The sequence below is a fragment of the Haliotis rufescens genome, unplaced genomic scaffold (assembly GCF_023055435.1).
Source record: "Haliotis rufescens isolate VD_foot unplaced genomic scaffold, xgHalRufe1.0.p SCAF_9, whole genome shotgun sequence".
In the NCBI taxonomy this organism is placed as follows: domain Eukaryota; kingdom Metazoa; phylum Mollusca; class Gastropoda; order Lepetellida; family Haliotidae; genus Haliotis; species Haliotis rufescens.
In genome coordinates this window covers 14996482-15013282 of record NW_025964383.1, presented here as the reverse complement: position 1 = coordinate 15013282, position 16801 = coordinate 14996482, and the positions used below count along the sequence as shown (strand labels likewise).

The window sequence follows — 16801 nt, the reverse complement described above, 5'->3', positions numbered from 1 at the left end:
GTGGTTATTTTCTAGATTAAGGATGACATCGAGCTGTCCTTAGCCTTATTCCTACTTTTAGAGATTTATTAGGAGTGTGAGATGTGGGGTCAGAAGCCACCATTTCTTATCAGTTCTTGGGGCCTTGGATTGTTTTGTTTTTTTCAAAATAATTTGTTCCAGAAGATACTTGAAGAAAGTAATTTTGCTTCAGATTACAAAAAATAATTGCTAGGTCTCCTGAAAAGAAACTGGTTCAAAATATATTTGTTTTGCTTCAGACTTCACTGAGTGCTGTGAAGTGGCAATTAATTTATTTGACACTGGCAGCAGGCCAGCCCATGTTTCAACTTTGATACATGTACGGAACCAGGGTGCCACCTGGTTTTGTCTGGTGCAGCTGAGTTTTAATGTCAAGTGAAATCAAGTTCCTTAAATGGAGCCCTGGATTATAATAAACAGTGACAGTATACTATGCACACATGTATATATGATAATAGCCCAATAAGCAATTCTGACATGGGAGTGGTGTATTATGTCACATCATTATGTGGGCTATATCGGGAGGAAGGGGTAGGTGTAATACAAGTGCACAGTGGGGTCAGTCCTATACAAAAATAGCTGTCACCCACACAGTGTGTGTGTCAAGGTGCAAGGCATCAGTGTAGGGAGTGTAGGATACAAGGGAAACGCTGTCTCCCATTCCCATCTCAACATCTTCATCCTGGCTGGTGTCACACATTGTAAGCTCCTCACAGTGTCTGCTGTGGGGGGATGTAGATACAGGTGATATCATCTCCTCTCTACCTCCGACATGAGTGTAGATTTATGTGTACAGAGACATATCATGATGGCAGCTCAGGAGGTATTGTCAGGGGACATTAATTCACTTCAGGGCACATTAATTCACTTGAGGGCTCAAAACATTTCTCAAACCCAACTTGTCCTGCAGGGCAAGAAGATAATATTTTGTACTTGTCCAGCAATATTTTCACTTGCCCTGTTAAATTTCATAAGGGGCGGTCAGGTAGCCTAGTGGTTAAAGCGTTCGCTCGCCATGCCGAAGACCCGGGTTCGATTCCCAACATGGGTACAATGTGTGAAGCCCATTTCTGGTGTCCCCTGCTGTGATATTGCTCGAATATTGCTTAAAGAGGAGTAAAACCATACTCACTCACTCAATTTCATCAAGTCTTATGTTCTCAGTTTTTATTTACGGAAGACAGTGCAAAATCTGCCATCTACGTTCATCTCCGCCAATTCAAACTCGCTCAACCCTGCGTCTTGCAGGTTTTTTTTGGTTTTTTAATTATCATACTGTTTTTGAGACATTTTCCTTTTCTTGAGCTCTTTGTTAGGGAAATCATGTTTTTTTTGTTAACCCCACCATCTCCATTTAATATCTTCCGTATGCCAGAAAATCAATCATGACAGCTGTTCACTATCGCTTTGACATTTGAGTGTCAGTAACGAGTCGCTCACAACAAAAACACTTTTTGTTAATTATCTCTTTTAACATGTTTAAAAACTAGTTTCGATACATGCTGCACAAACCACTTCCTGTTTACTTCTGTAACCTGATGATCTTCTCAAGGCAAGGACTATAAAATCATGTGTCAGTACCTAGATTAAAATTATAAAAAGATTTGCAAAATACCTGTAGATGACCTGTTGTCTAGTTTGTTATGCGATTTGGATTGGACTATGCATACACTTGTTAGCCCAGTCAAAATGTAACACCGGAATTCCAGCCTAGTTCGGCAAGGGTGGAAACTAGACTTTTAATGTCAGTAAACTTCCTTGCCTCGGGGATGTGTTCTGTAATAGACAGTTGCCAAGTAAATCGTCTATTTATGATATTAGCAACATGTATGAGGTTGTTATTACTTAGATCGTGCAAGGGATGAAAACATATTTTAGGTTCGACATTATCTTGCATATTGTATTGAAGCGATTAGACATAATTGAAATATATGTACTCGCCCCGGTAGGATGAGCGTTTCTTCAATTCTTTCTCGCCCTGCACATGTTGCCACTACGAGTGTGGATTTTTCGAACCTTGCACTTTCAACATTCTGGAGTCACTGTCAGATCCATGAATGGACACAACGCAGCAGTAGTAGGATGATACATGGATGCATCGGTGGATCATGATTTGTTATAAGTATGATCACACACAAAGCAAAAAATATTAGTTCTTACTTTACCTACATAGTCTACATCCCTCATCAGTCACTCCATCTGTCACACTTTCATTAGTTTTTGTCACTTTTAATTTTTTCTTTATTATTACCATAACCATGCTGGGTTTGATTCTCCACATGGATACAATGAAACCCTGATCTTGTGTTCCCTGCAGTGCTGAATAATTGATTGAATATTACTCACCCAGTGTCTCCATGGTTCACACTTAGGTTTTGGTGGTGGTGTAGCTGAGTGGTGAAAGTGTTTGCTAATATCCCACCGAATACCTGAGTTTGATTCCCCTAATCTGTATAAAGCCCACTTCTTGTGTCCCATGCCATGATATAACAGGAATATTGCTTAAATTGGCAGAAAGCCATGTGTGACTCACTCACTCACTCACGAAGATCAGGGGTAGAATAGGCCTTCAGCTGTAAAGGGCGTCGTAAGAGGCGACTTACAGGATCGGATGATCAGGCTTGCTGTCTTGGTTGATGCATGTCGTTGTATCCCACTTGTGTGGATTGATGTTCATGATGTCAATCACTGTATTGTCTGGTACAGACTCAATTATCTACAGACCAGCCTTATATATCTGGAATATTGCTGAGTGTGGCGTTTAACAACAAACAAACACACATTGATCTTATCCAGGTTTTTGTATTGTTCTTGCTGTGTTCTGTGCCTGGCCTGCTCCTTGTCAAGACGAGCCTAGCTAGCACCAGAGAGCTTTACTCTCTATAATGTTTAGTTACACTGACAAATGACCATGGCTGGCTCAGGGAGCCCACAGCAAGGTGAAGAGTGGTGTGGAATGCTAATTGGGTGCCGCTTCATAAATCTCTCACTGCAAGCCATGATTGATGTTGTTACAAATTGAAAACAGAATTTCAAAGTAATTACTTGACACTGCCAAAGTTTCACCAAATGCAAGAGGCTGGATATGGGACTGTATATATTATTCATCAGTGTTAACTCCCTGGGATAGGCCACTCAATGTCATACATGCCTCACAGTCGTCACCACTGACTCACAAGTTCCTTTTTCTAATTTTTCTTACCACACCAAAATTTGGATAAGACTCTTCAGTGCAAGGTATCTTTTTTCTTTCTTTTTATGGGGGCACGGGTGGTCCAGTCGTCTAAGGCGCCGCAATTTGCTGTGCAGAGTTGCATCCCTTGGGCACGCCAGAAACCTATGATTATGGGTTCAAATCCCTGTTCACCCCGATTATGTTTCTAGGTTTGTCAGCCCATACCCGTGCTTGTGGGTTTCACCCAAGTGGTAAACGTCTCAGACCTGCATCACTTAGAGATTTCCTCCCACATTAAGCTGACTGGACGTGATAATACTGGAATACTGTTAAAAGCAGTGTTAAACCCAACTCACTCACTCTTTCTTTTTATACTCATCAGTAAAAGTGACATGTCTGTGCTGTTTAGCTGGAATATTAGCTGGAGTTTTAAACAACAAACAAAACAAACAAAATGTTGTTGACTATGACCTAAAACAAGATTCTCTCACAGCAGTGAAACGTTTGTTGCTTGGCTCTGGCTATTTGGCGACAACCCACAAGTTGGATTCAAACACCACTGTCTGCTAACTCAGCGGTTAGGGTGAATATTAACTCTCAAGGCAATAACACGTACCTGGTGTTAATCACCAGGAATAGGCCTATGCTAAAAGATCACATGAACAGTCCCTATAGACTCTTCAGTTCAAGGTTGACTCTGCCACACATTAAGCACAACACATGGCACCCTCTGACATCATTGATAACCGGGATGTGTACTGATGACAGCTCTGACATTGATGTGGCAGGAAGTTCCTGATTGCGTAGAAGATACATAGTAGATATATATGAGGATCCTGAGGGGGGGGAGCAGGGATGCACACCCTATATATATCGGCCAGTACATAATTGTAAATATTTGAGCCTGGCCATACAATCCAGTGGTTGACATCATGAGCATCGATCCATGCAATTGGGATATGATGACATGCAATCAACCAAGTCAGACATACATCCACTCTCCTGGCAGCAGTATCAGGTTCTTCAGACTTCATCTTACACGTGTAACTCCCTCATCGGATGCCTTGCCACCCGATCCATTTAGTCGTCTCTTACAACAAGGATACGCTGTAGCATGGGGATGTATGTTTTTACCGGTATCCCCATGGGTTTAATGATAAGTAATGTGGGTGATCAGATATGCCATACAGACCCTAAAACACAACCAGATCTGAAATTCCCAAATTAGTACATTGGCCAGTCAAGATTTCTTTATATCAGTAGACAATTTGAACAGAAATCGTAAAATGTTCTCATTTCAGAGGGTCTGGTTTAGTCTAACTCTAAGTGTAAACATATTGCAACACAATAACAAACACATTTGACTTGGCTGGCAAACACAATTTGATTTGAGCACTGTTTGTATATAAGTAGCACCAGTCCTTAGGGCTGGGACTGGTAACTCGGGTACCCGGGTCAGGTGGGTACTGAGTAGGACCCGGGTACCCACAGGACTACCCGGACCCGTGGTTAGTCACGCGATAATATTGTTTAATGGCAAAAATTATCTAGAACTCTATGGTTACATTTTAAGGGATAAATGTTTACATTTCTTTCTGACTTTGCACACATTCCTTCTGACTTTATATGTATGCATAATGATAAAACATCAGTCAACGTCAGTGAATGCATGACCAGATCGGTTTATACGTGTATCTAAATTTATTTTGACAGGAGTACACTCAATCTATTCCCAATAGGACATGGTTTACCTATCTCTTGAGACCTACAGCGGGTACCTGGGTAGGGTCTGGTAATAGGGAGGTGGGTACCCGGGTAGTAAATTTGGACTCGTCCCAGTCCTACTAGTCCTGCACCATGACTGTGGAATATATTTATTTTATGAAAAAACAAAAACAATATAGAAATCTATGCAAAAGCAAGTCTAGCCAGCTCTAGCTAGCTCTGTTCCACAGAAATCAGCCTAGGGTAAATTATTTTTTTTATTTCAAGAAGTCAAGAAGGGTACTGTGTAGTTTCAGATTTCATAGCCAAATGATCGTCTAAAGTAGCACTTGTGACAAAATACACCTCAATACACAGTGTCAATGAGATAGTTAAATCTCTGAAATTAACAGTGAAGGTAACTCCTGTTGAGAGGGCCTCTTTTTGCAAATATATGGTATCCTAATGTACCCTTATCTCTACACACATAAAAAATATGATAACATTTTACTTCTGGACAGCTGCCATTATTTCTTGGTGAGACACAGAACACACACGGCTGATTAGAAGCAGGGGCTTTGTTTAATGGAGGATAAATCTCGCCCTCGGGAACAGCCAGATAAAAGAAAGATCAGTGATGGCTGCCCGACCAGTCAAAGAGTGGCGTTTAAAGTATGTTTATGTATGTCAAGGGTCATAATCACTACAACCTGGAAAAAAACCATCCCACATGTTGGAGGGAGATAAGATTCTGACATGGGGCATCAGTGGGGTGAGTGGGCCGCCATACACTGACCACCTGTTGATGCAGGGGAGATTGGAGTGGAATGTCCGGGGGCTCAGATAAGTCCAAGGGACCACTGGCAAAATGCTGGCTCCAAATTGTTTGTTTGTTGTTTAACGCCGCACTCAGCAATATTCCAGCTATGTGATGGCGGTCCGTAAATAATCGAGTCTGGACCAGACAATCCAGTGATTGGCATCATAATCATCGACCTACGCAATTTGGATACCATGATATCCATCAACCAAGTCAGAGAGCCTGACCACCCGATTCCATTAGTCGCCTCTTAAGACAAACATAGTCACCTTTTGTGGACCTCTTCTACCCCAGATCTTCACGGGTCAGGGGTTGCAGTAACCGATCTGGAGTATGTGTATCAACGTTCTGGTCTCGTCAAATCTTCCTAGATGTTGTTGTATGCCATATCAACAACACAGGAGCTACACCATGGCAGCCTGTAAATGATAAATCAAGGCAAGACAAACCAGTCAGAAATAAGTCAAGGGTCCTTGTCATAACCCTAATGTTAAACATGAAGGAGGTCCAAACATTCAAACGACATTAAAATATGACCTAAAGGACCCTGGCACCCCCCTTAATGTCAAATGCTGCAAGTTATTGTTTGATAAAAGAACGGTCCACGTCATCTAGGTACGTTGCCACGTGCAATAAACCGATACTGTTAATTCACCTCTAACGACAAGCAGAAGGTTGCTGGGTACATATTCTGATCTGAGACTCATACCCTTTATATGTTGTTTTGTTTCCTTTTTGCTGGACTCTTAGTCTGTCTGGGGGCACGGTGGGCCCAGTCGTCTAAGGTGCCGCGATTCGCTGTGCAGAGTTGCGTCCCTTGGGCACGCCAGAAACCTATGATTGTGGGTTCAAATCCCTGTTCACCCTGATTCTGTTTCTAGGTTTGTCAGCACCATACCCATGTTCATGGGTTTCACGAAGTGGTAAACGTCTGAAACCTGTATCACTTCAGGCTTTCCTCCCCGATTAAGCTGACATGCCGCAATATAACTGGAATACTGTTAACAGCGGCGTTAAACCCAACTCACTCACTCACTCACTTAGTCTGTCTCACATTGTCTGAACCATATCATCTTCCCTTCCACCCAGGCCTTTCTGTAATACTGTGACCCAAACTCAAGCAAGTCTGGATATTCCACAGGTTCCGAAAGTCACGTGATACAGGGGCTCCATTTCAATTTACATGTAGTTGCTTCTTTCTATCAAAACAATACATTTTGAGAGACTGCATATTGAGAACTAATCATAATAGGATGACCACAGTATCTGGAATCTCACAGAAATGTTAAAAATGAACTTTTTACTTGTCGCACAACTTAAAAGCTTTTAGCGTAAAGAGAGTAAGAGATGTGATAAGAGGTTATGTATAAAACTTGTCTATATCTGTAGGAAGCATTCCTCAGGAGTTTATAACTAGGTGGTGTGGAATGAGATGTGAACAGCTTGGGGGAGGCGCCTCCATGCTTGGCAGCAGTTCCCAGTCAATGTCAATATATAGTTATACCAAGGTTCCATCCTTCCGTCCGTCCGAAAATGTTATCCGTGCGATTTCTTTTAAACTATTCAGTGGATTCATTTCGAACTTAGTACATATAATCTGTGTCATATGGAGGGGTGCAGTCAAAAGAAAAAAATTGTTTATATTAATGTTCCATTTTTTTATGAATTTTTCAAACCCTAACCCTATCCATTATTTAATTTGAAACTACTGACACACTAGGTGGGTCGGGGGTCGCTCACTTTTGCCCTTGTTTAGAACTTGATTTAAATGTTTACATTTTTTTTTTCATTTGAACATTGAATAACATGTTATAACTAGGTGGTGTGGAATGAGATGTGAACAGCTTGGGGGAGGCGCCTCCATGCTTGCCAGCAGTTCCCAGTCAATGTCAAGCATGCTTGGTGTTGTCAAGCTGTTCATTTCTTAGAACTTGATTTAAATGTTTACATTTTTTTTTTCATTTGAATATTGAATAAAATGGTATATTTCCTCAATTTACTTTTGAAAAAATGTAATTGTTTATCATGTTTGTTTCGTATTTTGTTTCAAAAGTGAAAAAGCTGTCAAGAAGATGATGTTGTAAAGTCATTAGTTTTGATGGGTAGTTGTGAAGTGTATAGCATGTCGACATCCATGCCTGAGTTGAGACACGTGTAACGCAGGATAAGATTGCGAGACCAAGTCGCCAGGGGAAATGGACTTCACAGATAAAAACAACACCTAGGCAGTTTTCGACAAAGAAATGAGAAAAATATGACTTGTTCCCTTTTCATCACATATGACTTAACACGTTGAAAATAACACACTTAAATGTTTAATTACTTCACTGAGGATTGGGCAGATGTGTGAGTGAGTCGGCAGCTGGAGGTGATTGCTGGCCTTTGATGGGAGGAAACTCCCTGGCGTGCACTTCCAGGCCTGGGCCTCATCTCCGCTGTGTCTTGAGTCTTACTCCAGCAGGTTAAGTTTAGGTCGGCCAGGAGACTTGTGTCAGTGTGTGTTCAAGAGGCAGGAGAGAGTGTTCCTACTGACCCAATTTCCTACTCCACACCTCAGTGGGTTTGTAAGGTCACCCAGTAGAGTGGTGTGGTTAGTTACAGCTTCTCAAGGTGTTTGTTGGGCACCCAGTAGAGTGGTGTGGTTAGTTACAGCCTCTCAAGGTGTTTGTTGGGCACCCAGTAGAGTGGTGTGGTTAGTTACAGCTTCTCAAGGTGTTTGTTGGGCACCCAGTAGAGTGGTGTGGTTAGTTACAGCTTCTCAAGGTGTTTGTTGGGCATCCAGTAGAGTGCTGTGGTTAGTTACAGCTTCTCAAGGTGTTTGTTGGGCACCCAGGAGAGTGCTGTGGTTAGTTACAGCTTCTCAAGGTGTTTGTTGGGCACCCAGTAGAGTGGTGTGGTTAGTTACAGCTTCTCAAGGTGTTTGTTGGGCACCCAGGAGAGTGCTGTGGTTAGTTACAGCTTCTCAAGGTGTTTGTTGGGCACCCAGTAGAGTGGTGTGGTTAGTTACAGCTTCTCAAGGTGTTTGTTGGGCACCCAGTAGAGTGGTGTGGTTAGTTACAGCTTCTCAAGGTGTTTGTTGGGCACCCAGTAGAGTGCTGTGGTTAGTTACAGCTTCTCAAGGTGTTTGTTGGGCACCCAGTAGAGTGCTGTGGTTTATAAGTTACAGGTTGGTGACTTGCTGGTCCTCCGACTCTCATGTTGTGGATTGGGTGGTTAGGTTGGTGACTTGCTGTCCTCCGACTCTCATGCTGTGGATTGGTTGGTTAGGTTGGTGACTTGCTGGTCCTCCGACTCTCATGCTGTGGATTGGTTGGTTAGGTTGGTGACTTGCTGGTCCTCCGACTCTCATGTCGTGGATTGGGTGGTGAGGTTTGGTGACTTGCTGGTCCTTCGACTCTCATGTTGTGGATTGGGTGGTCAGGTTGGTGACTTGCTGGTCCTCCGACTCTCATGTTGTGGATCGGGTGGTCAGGTTGGTGACTTGCTGGTCCTCCAACTCTCATGTTGTGGATTGGGTGGTGCGGTTTGGTGACTTGCTGGTCCTCCGACTCTCATGTCATAGATTGTGGCTCACAATATCCAGGGATTTATCTAGGATTCGAGATTAAGGGTCTCTGGAAGAGAAATTGGGAAAATCGATTATTTTGTTCTTATTTCCTTAAATTCAGTGGTATTTTAGACAGGTGTGATAACACTGCATTCAGTGCAATGATGTTAACCAAACTGTTGAGGCCTCATCCTCTATATTTGTCCTGTTATCAGTGAAGTGCAGGTCACCTCTACACAGCAGTACCACCATCAATAACATGTCTGGTGATTAACATGAATGGGGAAATATCAGTGTGATTTCTCCAGGCCAGTTTGGTAAGTGTTCTGCCCCAAGCAAACAAAAATTGGATGTGTTCCACATGTTGCGACCCGGGAAGATCTGGCGTAGAATAGGTCTTCAGGAATTGGGATTTAGTGGTTTGGCTGGCTGACTTGGTTGATGCATGTCATCGTATCCCATTTGCGTAGATTGATGCTCATGACATCAATCACTGGATTGTCAGGTGCAGACTCGATTATTGACAGACAACTGCCATATAGCTGAAATGTTGCTGAGTGTGATGTTAAACAACAAACAAACAAACCATGTGTTGTAGCCTGCGTACATAAACCAGATGGTGCGTGGTGGTCACAAATGGGTTTGAAACAGTGGTTGTTCCAGGGTCTCGTCCTCAAATAACCAGGATCTGTCAGGCAACAGGCGTTCTGTACTTCACTTTGTCTGTATTATATACTGTTGGAAAACTCGTAATCAGCTGTCCATTTCTGACTGCAGTTCTCAATGGAAGTCGTTTCAGTAGAGTGGCAGGTTGTTGTTCAACTACTTGCAACAAAGTTCTACTTCCCTTTTCACAGGAAGTGTGCCCTCCCTGCAGAGATGGGTATCTGTGATTGTGTGAAGTAAGCCCCAGTCACAGTCCCATGGGATCAAGACTCTTGTCTGAAGATTGCTGTACATCCCCTGTAGGCTAGACTCACATTTGGTCTATGAAATCTCATATTACACAATACCCTTCTCGAATCTAAAAATAAAAAAAATAATTTTCCCTATGCTGATATGTGAGCTAGCTAGAGCTGGCTGGACTTACTTTTGTATATGTTTCTAGATTTTTTTTTTTTTTTTCATAAAATAAATATATTCCTCAGTCATGGTGCAGGACTATTGTGCATCGTAATGATTAAAGTACGTATTCCGTAGTTTGGTGGCTCTCTGCTGGATTTCATTGGTAGGCCTGATTATGAACTGCAGGCCTCTTGTCCGACTGTCGCTTACTGCACCATGCCAGCTCGCTGACAGACAGGCCAGCCGGTATGGCTGGCTATTGATATAAACCTCAGAGATTGAAAATCGTTAAGTAACTTGGAGCAAATATGCAAAAAGTTCAGAGACAAAACAACATTTTTCACGTCTCTGGTTAGTGGCGACACATTCATGCATGGATTACTTTGTGGACATTTGAGATATAACAAACTCAGCTGCTTCCTGTCTTCGGCAATGGACAAAAACAAGTCTGCTTCAGTAGTTAAAACTTTTTTTTCATAACAATAGTGTGAAAAGATATTATCGATGACACAATTTTCATATTGATGATAGGGGCGGTTGGGTAGCCTAGTGGTTAAAGCGTTCACTTGCCTCTCCGAAGACCCGTGTTACTCCGAAGACCCGTGTTAGATTCCCGACATGGGTACAATCTGTGAAGCCCATTTCTGGTGTCGTCCGTCGTGATATTGCTGGAATATTGCTAAAAGCGGCGTAAAACCATACTCCCTCACTCATATTGATAATTGTTAATATTTCTTCACATCGACGATAATTCTGATTATCAATCTTTTTGCCAGCCCTACTGGCTTGAGCTGCAGCAGTATTCACAGGAGGTGTGCACATTCACACATCATTGGGATGAGGGAGTGCTTCAGTACCATATATATAACCATAGTTGATTCGATCTCATAGATAAACCGAGGTAGTAACGTAATCACCGGTAGATTGGGAGAACATTTGTGTATATATACAGCTGATTGCTATTTCTAGCTTAGTTTACGAGACAATACACACAGTAATCTTTATCCCCGCATATAAAACAATGCCTAGCATAACAAGAAATACAATCTTAATGGTAAATCATCATGACCAGTGATGTTTAATCGCAAATTCCACATTTTCATTGACAAAGTTTGTTATGGTGTTGTTCCTTCACCTGAAACGATACAATGTTTTTTTACAAAGAGAAAAAGAATTTGATGAAAGATTAACCCATACATAAGCCGACCCTTTTCTACAGAATATTTTACTGGTCCTCAATATTTGGTTTATTGGAGTCATAAACGGTAGCATTCGTCACCGCTCACCCCTTTCTATAACCTGCAAGAAGACTCGTCCCCCTATCGATGAATGTTATGTGCGAAAATACGACAAACCAATCAGAATGCGGGTATGATTTCAAGTTTTTTGTCAAAGAATCCCTCAGAAATAATTTTTGATTTTACATATGACTTGCATCTAAAAATGTACCCAAGACACAGTTAAAGGTGTTCAATAATACTGTATAATTACGAAATATATGTGAACCATTACCCAACGAGTTGACAATTGTTTTAGGTATTGCCCGTTTGCGCTAAGACGGAACCTGTCGCAAAAATGGCCATGAGAAGGGCACAAGTTGTTATTCGGCTTGTCCCGGAATAACACGAGTTGGTCACAAACTGATATGGTAGGTGGTCTGCACAGAGCTACACACTGTGATGATACAGAGGCTATTGATGCTGGTGTTGATGTGAAGTTCCTTCTGTGTGATGGGCTTGGAGGGTCCGAGCAGTCTATCAAAAACGGCAAAACAAACACATAAAATACACAGCAGCTCCTGATGTCTGCTGGACGGGAGGCCCTGCTTCTCTGGGTTAATCCTTCATCTGTGCCTCATCCTTGTCAGACGAGATTACCATGTGTAGCAATGTTGTTATATAGTAACTTAATAACCATTTCGTCTCTGAAATGACACCATTTATCGACTGTTAATTATCTTTGTATATATAAGTTCTTCTCCACACTGCAGACAGTGGAGCAAGGTTGATTGTGTACAGTTGGGTATGGTCAGCTGGCTCACCTGGTGTAAATTCAAGATTCAGTGTTCAAGATTCTTCATTACAGTATTGGAGGACTCGTGGCCCAGAGTCAGGCCTCAAAGTTGCCACTAAAACGGTCGCCAATGCGACCTAAATTTCAATTTGTCTACTGTCTAAAATTCAGAGGTATCCAAAGGACTACCTTGAAAAATATCTTGTGGCGACTAAATTCTATTGCTTCACATATGTAGACACAAAAATAAACATGTCTGCTACTAATTGTACTCACAAATAATTCCTCCTAAAGTCAACAATGAACTGAAATACATAAATATTAATTTAATTAGTATTTTATTTTAGTTGATAGTTTATTGGATAAGCAAGGATATACCTATAATCTAGTAATATATACATGTATTGCATCATTGTTCGAGTCATAAATAATAAAACTCAAGTACAGTTTCCACTCATATACAATTCCAAGACTAGTGCTATGACCTGTGCATTTAATAGTTATTTGATAAAAGATCATTTCAAATGCTTTGGGCTACTTACAATATTGGCTTGACCTCTTTAATTTACCACTGGCTACCTGGAAAAAAATATTTGTAGCCATAACTTGGTAAAAATGTAAATGCCTGAGAGTACAATACAAGTTTGGTTTATCAGAGAACAGACAGTAGGTTAAGGCAAGAAACAGGTAGAATCCAGTCTGTGATAAAAGCTTTTGAGTCTGGAAGGCCAACACTTACAAATTTGTTCAGATCAGTCTTTGTACATGGACATTTAATAGTTGAGCTAATACCAAACAGAATATTCCTAGATTCCGCTCCGGACTAGTGGCGTGCGGTAGAAACTAACAGTTTTCGTCCACAAGGTAAAAGGGCAATTTTCTACTCGGCCCTAGGATACCTTAACTATTGGGCAGTTTGGCAAGAACTATAGGACTAGAGGGGCGGTCGGGTAGCCTTGTGGTTAAAGCGTTCGCTCGTCACGCCGAAGACCCGGGTTCGATTCCCGACATGGGTACAATGTGTGAAGCCCATTTCTGGTGTCCCCTGCCGTGATATTGCTGGAATATTGCTAAAAGCGGCGTAAAACCATACTCACTCACTCACTATAGGACTAGCACCAATTTCTAACTCTGGCTTAAGGCTCATGTTATATATAGATTTTTGTTTAGATCAGTCTTTGTATATGGACGTTTAATAGTTGAGCTAATACCAAACCTGATTATTCATAGATTCCGCACCGGACCAACGTCTAAATTCACTATTGAGCTTTAGGCTTATGTTATATTTTGTCCGGAATGGGTCCTAGCTGTCCAATGTCCCATCAGGAGGAACACGTGCACATCAGTTGTGAACATGCACTGTAGCTGGCTATCTGGAGTTGGTATGGAATGTGATTTATGGGCTGTCAAGTACTCAAGTGGGTTGATGTAGAGATGCTTTTATATCTGTAAGTGTTTGTTTGAAACTGTCTCTCGTTTCATGGCAGCACAGCTCCTTTACACCATGATTGTGTGTGTTGGAGATAGGGTGTGTCTCTGTGACCTGGTCTGGTGTTGGAGGTCTCTATGTCTGGGAGGAAAATTAACCAAGAACGTCCACTATCCTGAATAGTGATAACACATAGCAATACCCCCTCCCCATAAAATAATTGAAACAGCTCTTAGGATATCTTTAACATTAACAAGACTGGTCCGGCCAGTGCTGATATCCATCCCGGTGTCTGTGTTTCATAATGACCCGTTCCTTTCTTTGAGACAGCCCCATGGGGGTTCTGCCAGACATGAGGGCGACTAAATGATCGCTCAGTGACTTGGTTGATCGCAGGTCATTGTACCCTGATGGTGTGGATCGTTGTTCATGATATCGGTACTGGTTTGAATGGGGCGGGCGGGTAGCCTAGTGGTTAAAGTGTTCGCTCATGATGCGAAGACCCGGGTTTGATTCCCGACATGAGTACAATGTGTGAAGCCCATTTCTGGTGTCCCCTGCTGTGATATTGCTGGAATATTGTTAAAAGCGGTGTAAAACCGTACTCACTCTCTCACTGGATTGAATGAACCAGACTCAATTGTTTACAGGCTGATGAGTGCAGTGTTAAAGGGCAAGTACACACGGAAATGAACCTGTATTTCTTGTACTTTTTCCACATTAAAAGTGTTAACCTAGAAGTGTCATAGACAAAAATATAAAAATATCACAATTAATCAACATAATTTTCGCATTAAAGCTATTTATATTTTTCACATTTACCAAGTGTTCTATTTCCATAACAAAAACACCATGGCTTATGCCCCTTGCAATATGACGTCATTGGTGCCAATTGATAAACATTATGACGTCATCATGCTTTGTTAGAGCCGCTTCACGTGGTGTAGGTACAGTTTTGTGATTCTAGCGTCTCAGATGCCAGCCAGAATTGTGTTATGCTGAGTCACCACTGCGCGGGAGTGTGTCGTAGACCATGTTGTTTTACCGCAAACTGGTCCTTGATATCTTTTAGACAGGGACCCAGTTGAATTGGCACCAATTACGTCATAATCTAAGGGGGATAACTCAGGCCTATTTCGCTCGTAAAACGAAGGCCTCATAACGACATATCATTTTAACACTATTGTGAGCTTCCTACTTTCACTGTGAAAAAAAAATGAGCGTATATTTTCAAACACAGATACTAACTAATTCTAAAATTGCGTTTTGTTTAGAAAAAGAAAGAAAGTGATTTTTGCGTGTACACTTCCCCTTTAAGCAGTGTTAAGTGTTTCACTGTGATCTGTTCATGAGAGTCGTGTTTGTGTTTCAGCGAGACTGTATCATGTGTTTGAGATTTACGTTTGTGTTTCAGTGAGACTGTATCATGTGTTTGAGATTTACGTTTGTGTTTCAGTGAGACTGTATCATGTGTTTGAGATTTACACTTGTGTTTCAGTGAGACTGTATCATGTGTTTGAGATTTAAGCTTGTGTTTCAGTGAGACTGTATCATGTGTTTGAGATTTACGCTTGTGTTTCAGTGAGACCATACCATGTGTTTGAGATTTATGTTTTAGTTTCACTGTGATCTGTTCATGAGATTTGTGTTTGTGTTTCAGCAAGACGGTATCTTGTGTTTGAGATTCGTGTTTGTGTTTCAGTGAGACCATACCATGTGTTTGAGATTTACGTTTGTGTTTCAGCGAGACTGCATCATGTGTTTGAGATTTACGCTTGTGTTTCAGCAAGACTGTATCATGGGTTTGAGATGTACCCTTGTGTTTCAGCGAGACTGTATCATGTGTTTGAGATTTACCCTTGTGTTTCAGTGAGACTGTATCATGTGTTTGAGATTTACGCTTGTGTTTCAGCGAGACTGTATCATGTGTTTGAGATTTACGCTTGTGTTTCAGCGAGACTGCATCATGTGTTTGAGATTTACCCTTGTGTTTCAGCGAGACCTGTTCTGGTTCAGCCTCTTCTGCCTGACATTCCTCTACATCATCTTCTACTTCTACTTCTGGCTCATCGTCAAGAACAGCTTTGATGACCTCAACTGGTGAGTGGCCACAGCCATACCTCCACACTAATTGCACAATATATAGTCATGGGCCTTCATGTTGAAATGGAGTTGGGTTGAGTTTGTTTTTCCACAAGTGAAAAAAAGGGTATTTATCCATCTACTACCTACGATGAAGAGACTGCATCTGTGGATTGACCCATGAATATCCGGGTAGAGAATAGGTCTTCAGGAACCCATGCTTGCTATAAAAGGCGACTATGCTTGTCAAAAGAGGCAACTAACAGGATTTGGGGGTTTGGCTCGCTGATGTGGCTGATGCATATCATCGTATCCCAATTGCCTGGATCGATGCTCATGATGTCAATCAATTGATTGTCTGGTCCTGACTCGATTATTTTCAGACAGACGTCATACAGCTGGATTATTATGTGGCATAAAACAACAAACAAACAAACAAACAAACATAGACTTATAGAAAACACAGAGCACTGGGGAGCCCCGGAGTCACATTGGAGGTTCTGAAGTGTTTTGGGTGACATATGCCTTGAAACCTCCATAGTCCAGACCCGATCAACTTTTCAGCATTTATATATAATTAATTAAATATATCTATGTACCAATAACATGTTGAATTGGAAATTGTTTATCCAGATGATTTCCATGGGAAGGTTACTGTCTGGAGTAACACTGTCTATGGTTTCACTGTATGATTTCACTGTTTATGGTTTCATGGTCTTTGGTCTTTATATAAAATCACTGTCTCTGGTTTCACTATGATTTCACTGTCTCTGGTTTCATTGTATATGATTTCACTGTCTATGGTTTCACTATGATTTCACTGACTATGATTTCACTGTCTCTTGTTTCACTGTCTATGGTTTCACTATGATGTCACTGTCTATGGTTTCATTGTTTATGGTTTCACTGTATGATTTCCCAGTCTTTGATTTCAATGTCTATGGT

General features: G+C 41.5%; 1 protein-coding gene across 5 annotated transcripts in view; it reads left to right on the top strand.

Moving 5' to 3' along the window:
* Window positions 1-16801, top strand: part of LOC124144728 (glycerophosphodiester phosphodiesterase domain-containing protein 5-like) — a 48727-nt gene that overhangs the window by 11144 nt on the left and 20782 nt on the right. For all 5 annotated transcript variants that reach the window (XM_048391139.1, XM_048391140.1, XM_048391138.1 and 2 more), the window contains one exon: window positions 15771-15874. Coding sequence is in view for 1 of the 5 variants with exons in the window: in XM_048391136.1 (XP_048247093.1) it covers window positions 15771-15874 (104 nt within the window). In the remaining 4 variants the exon portion in view is untranslated. The remainder of the gene's footprint in view (window positions 1-15770; window positions 15875-16801) is intronic.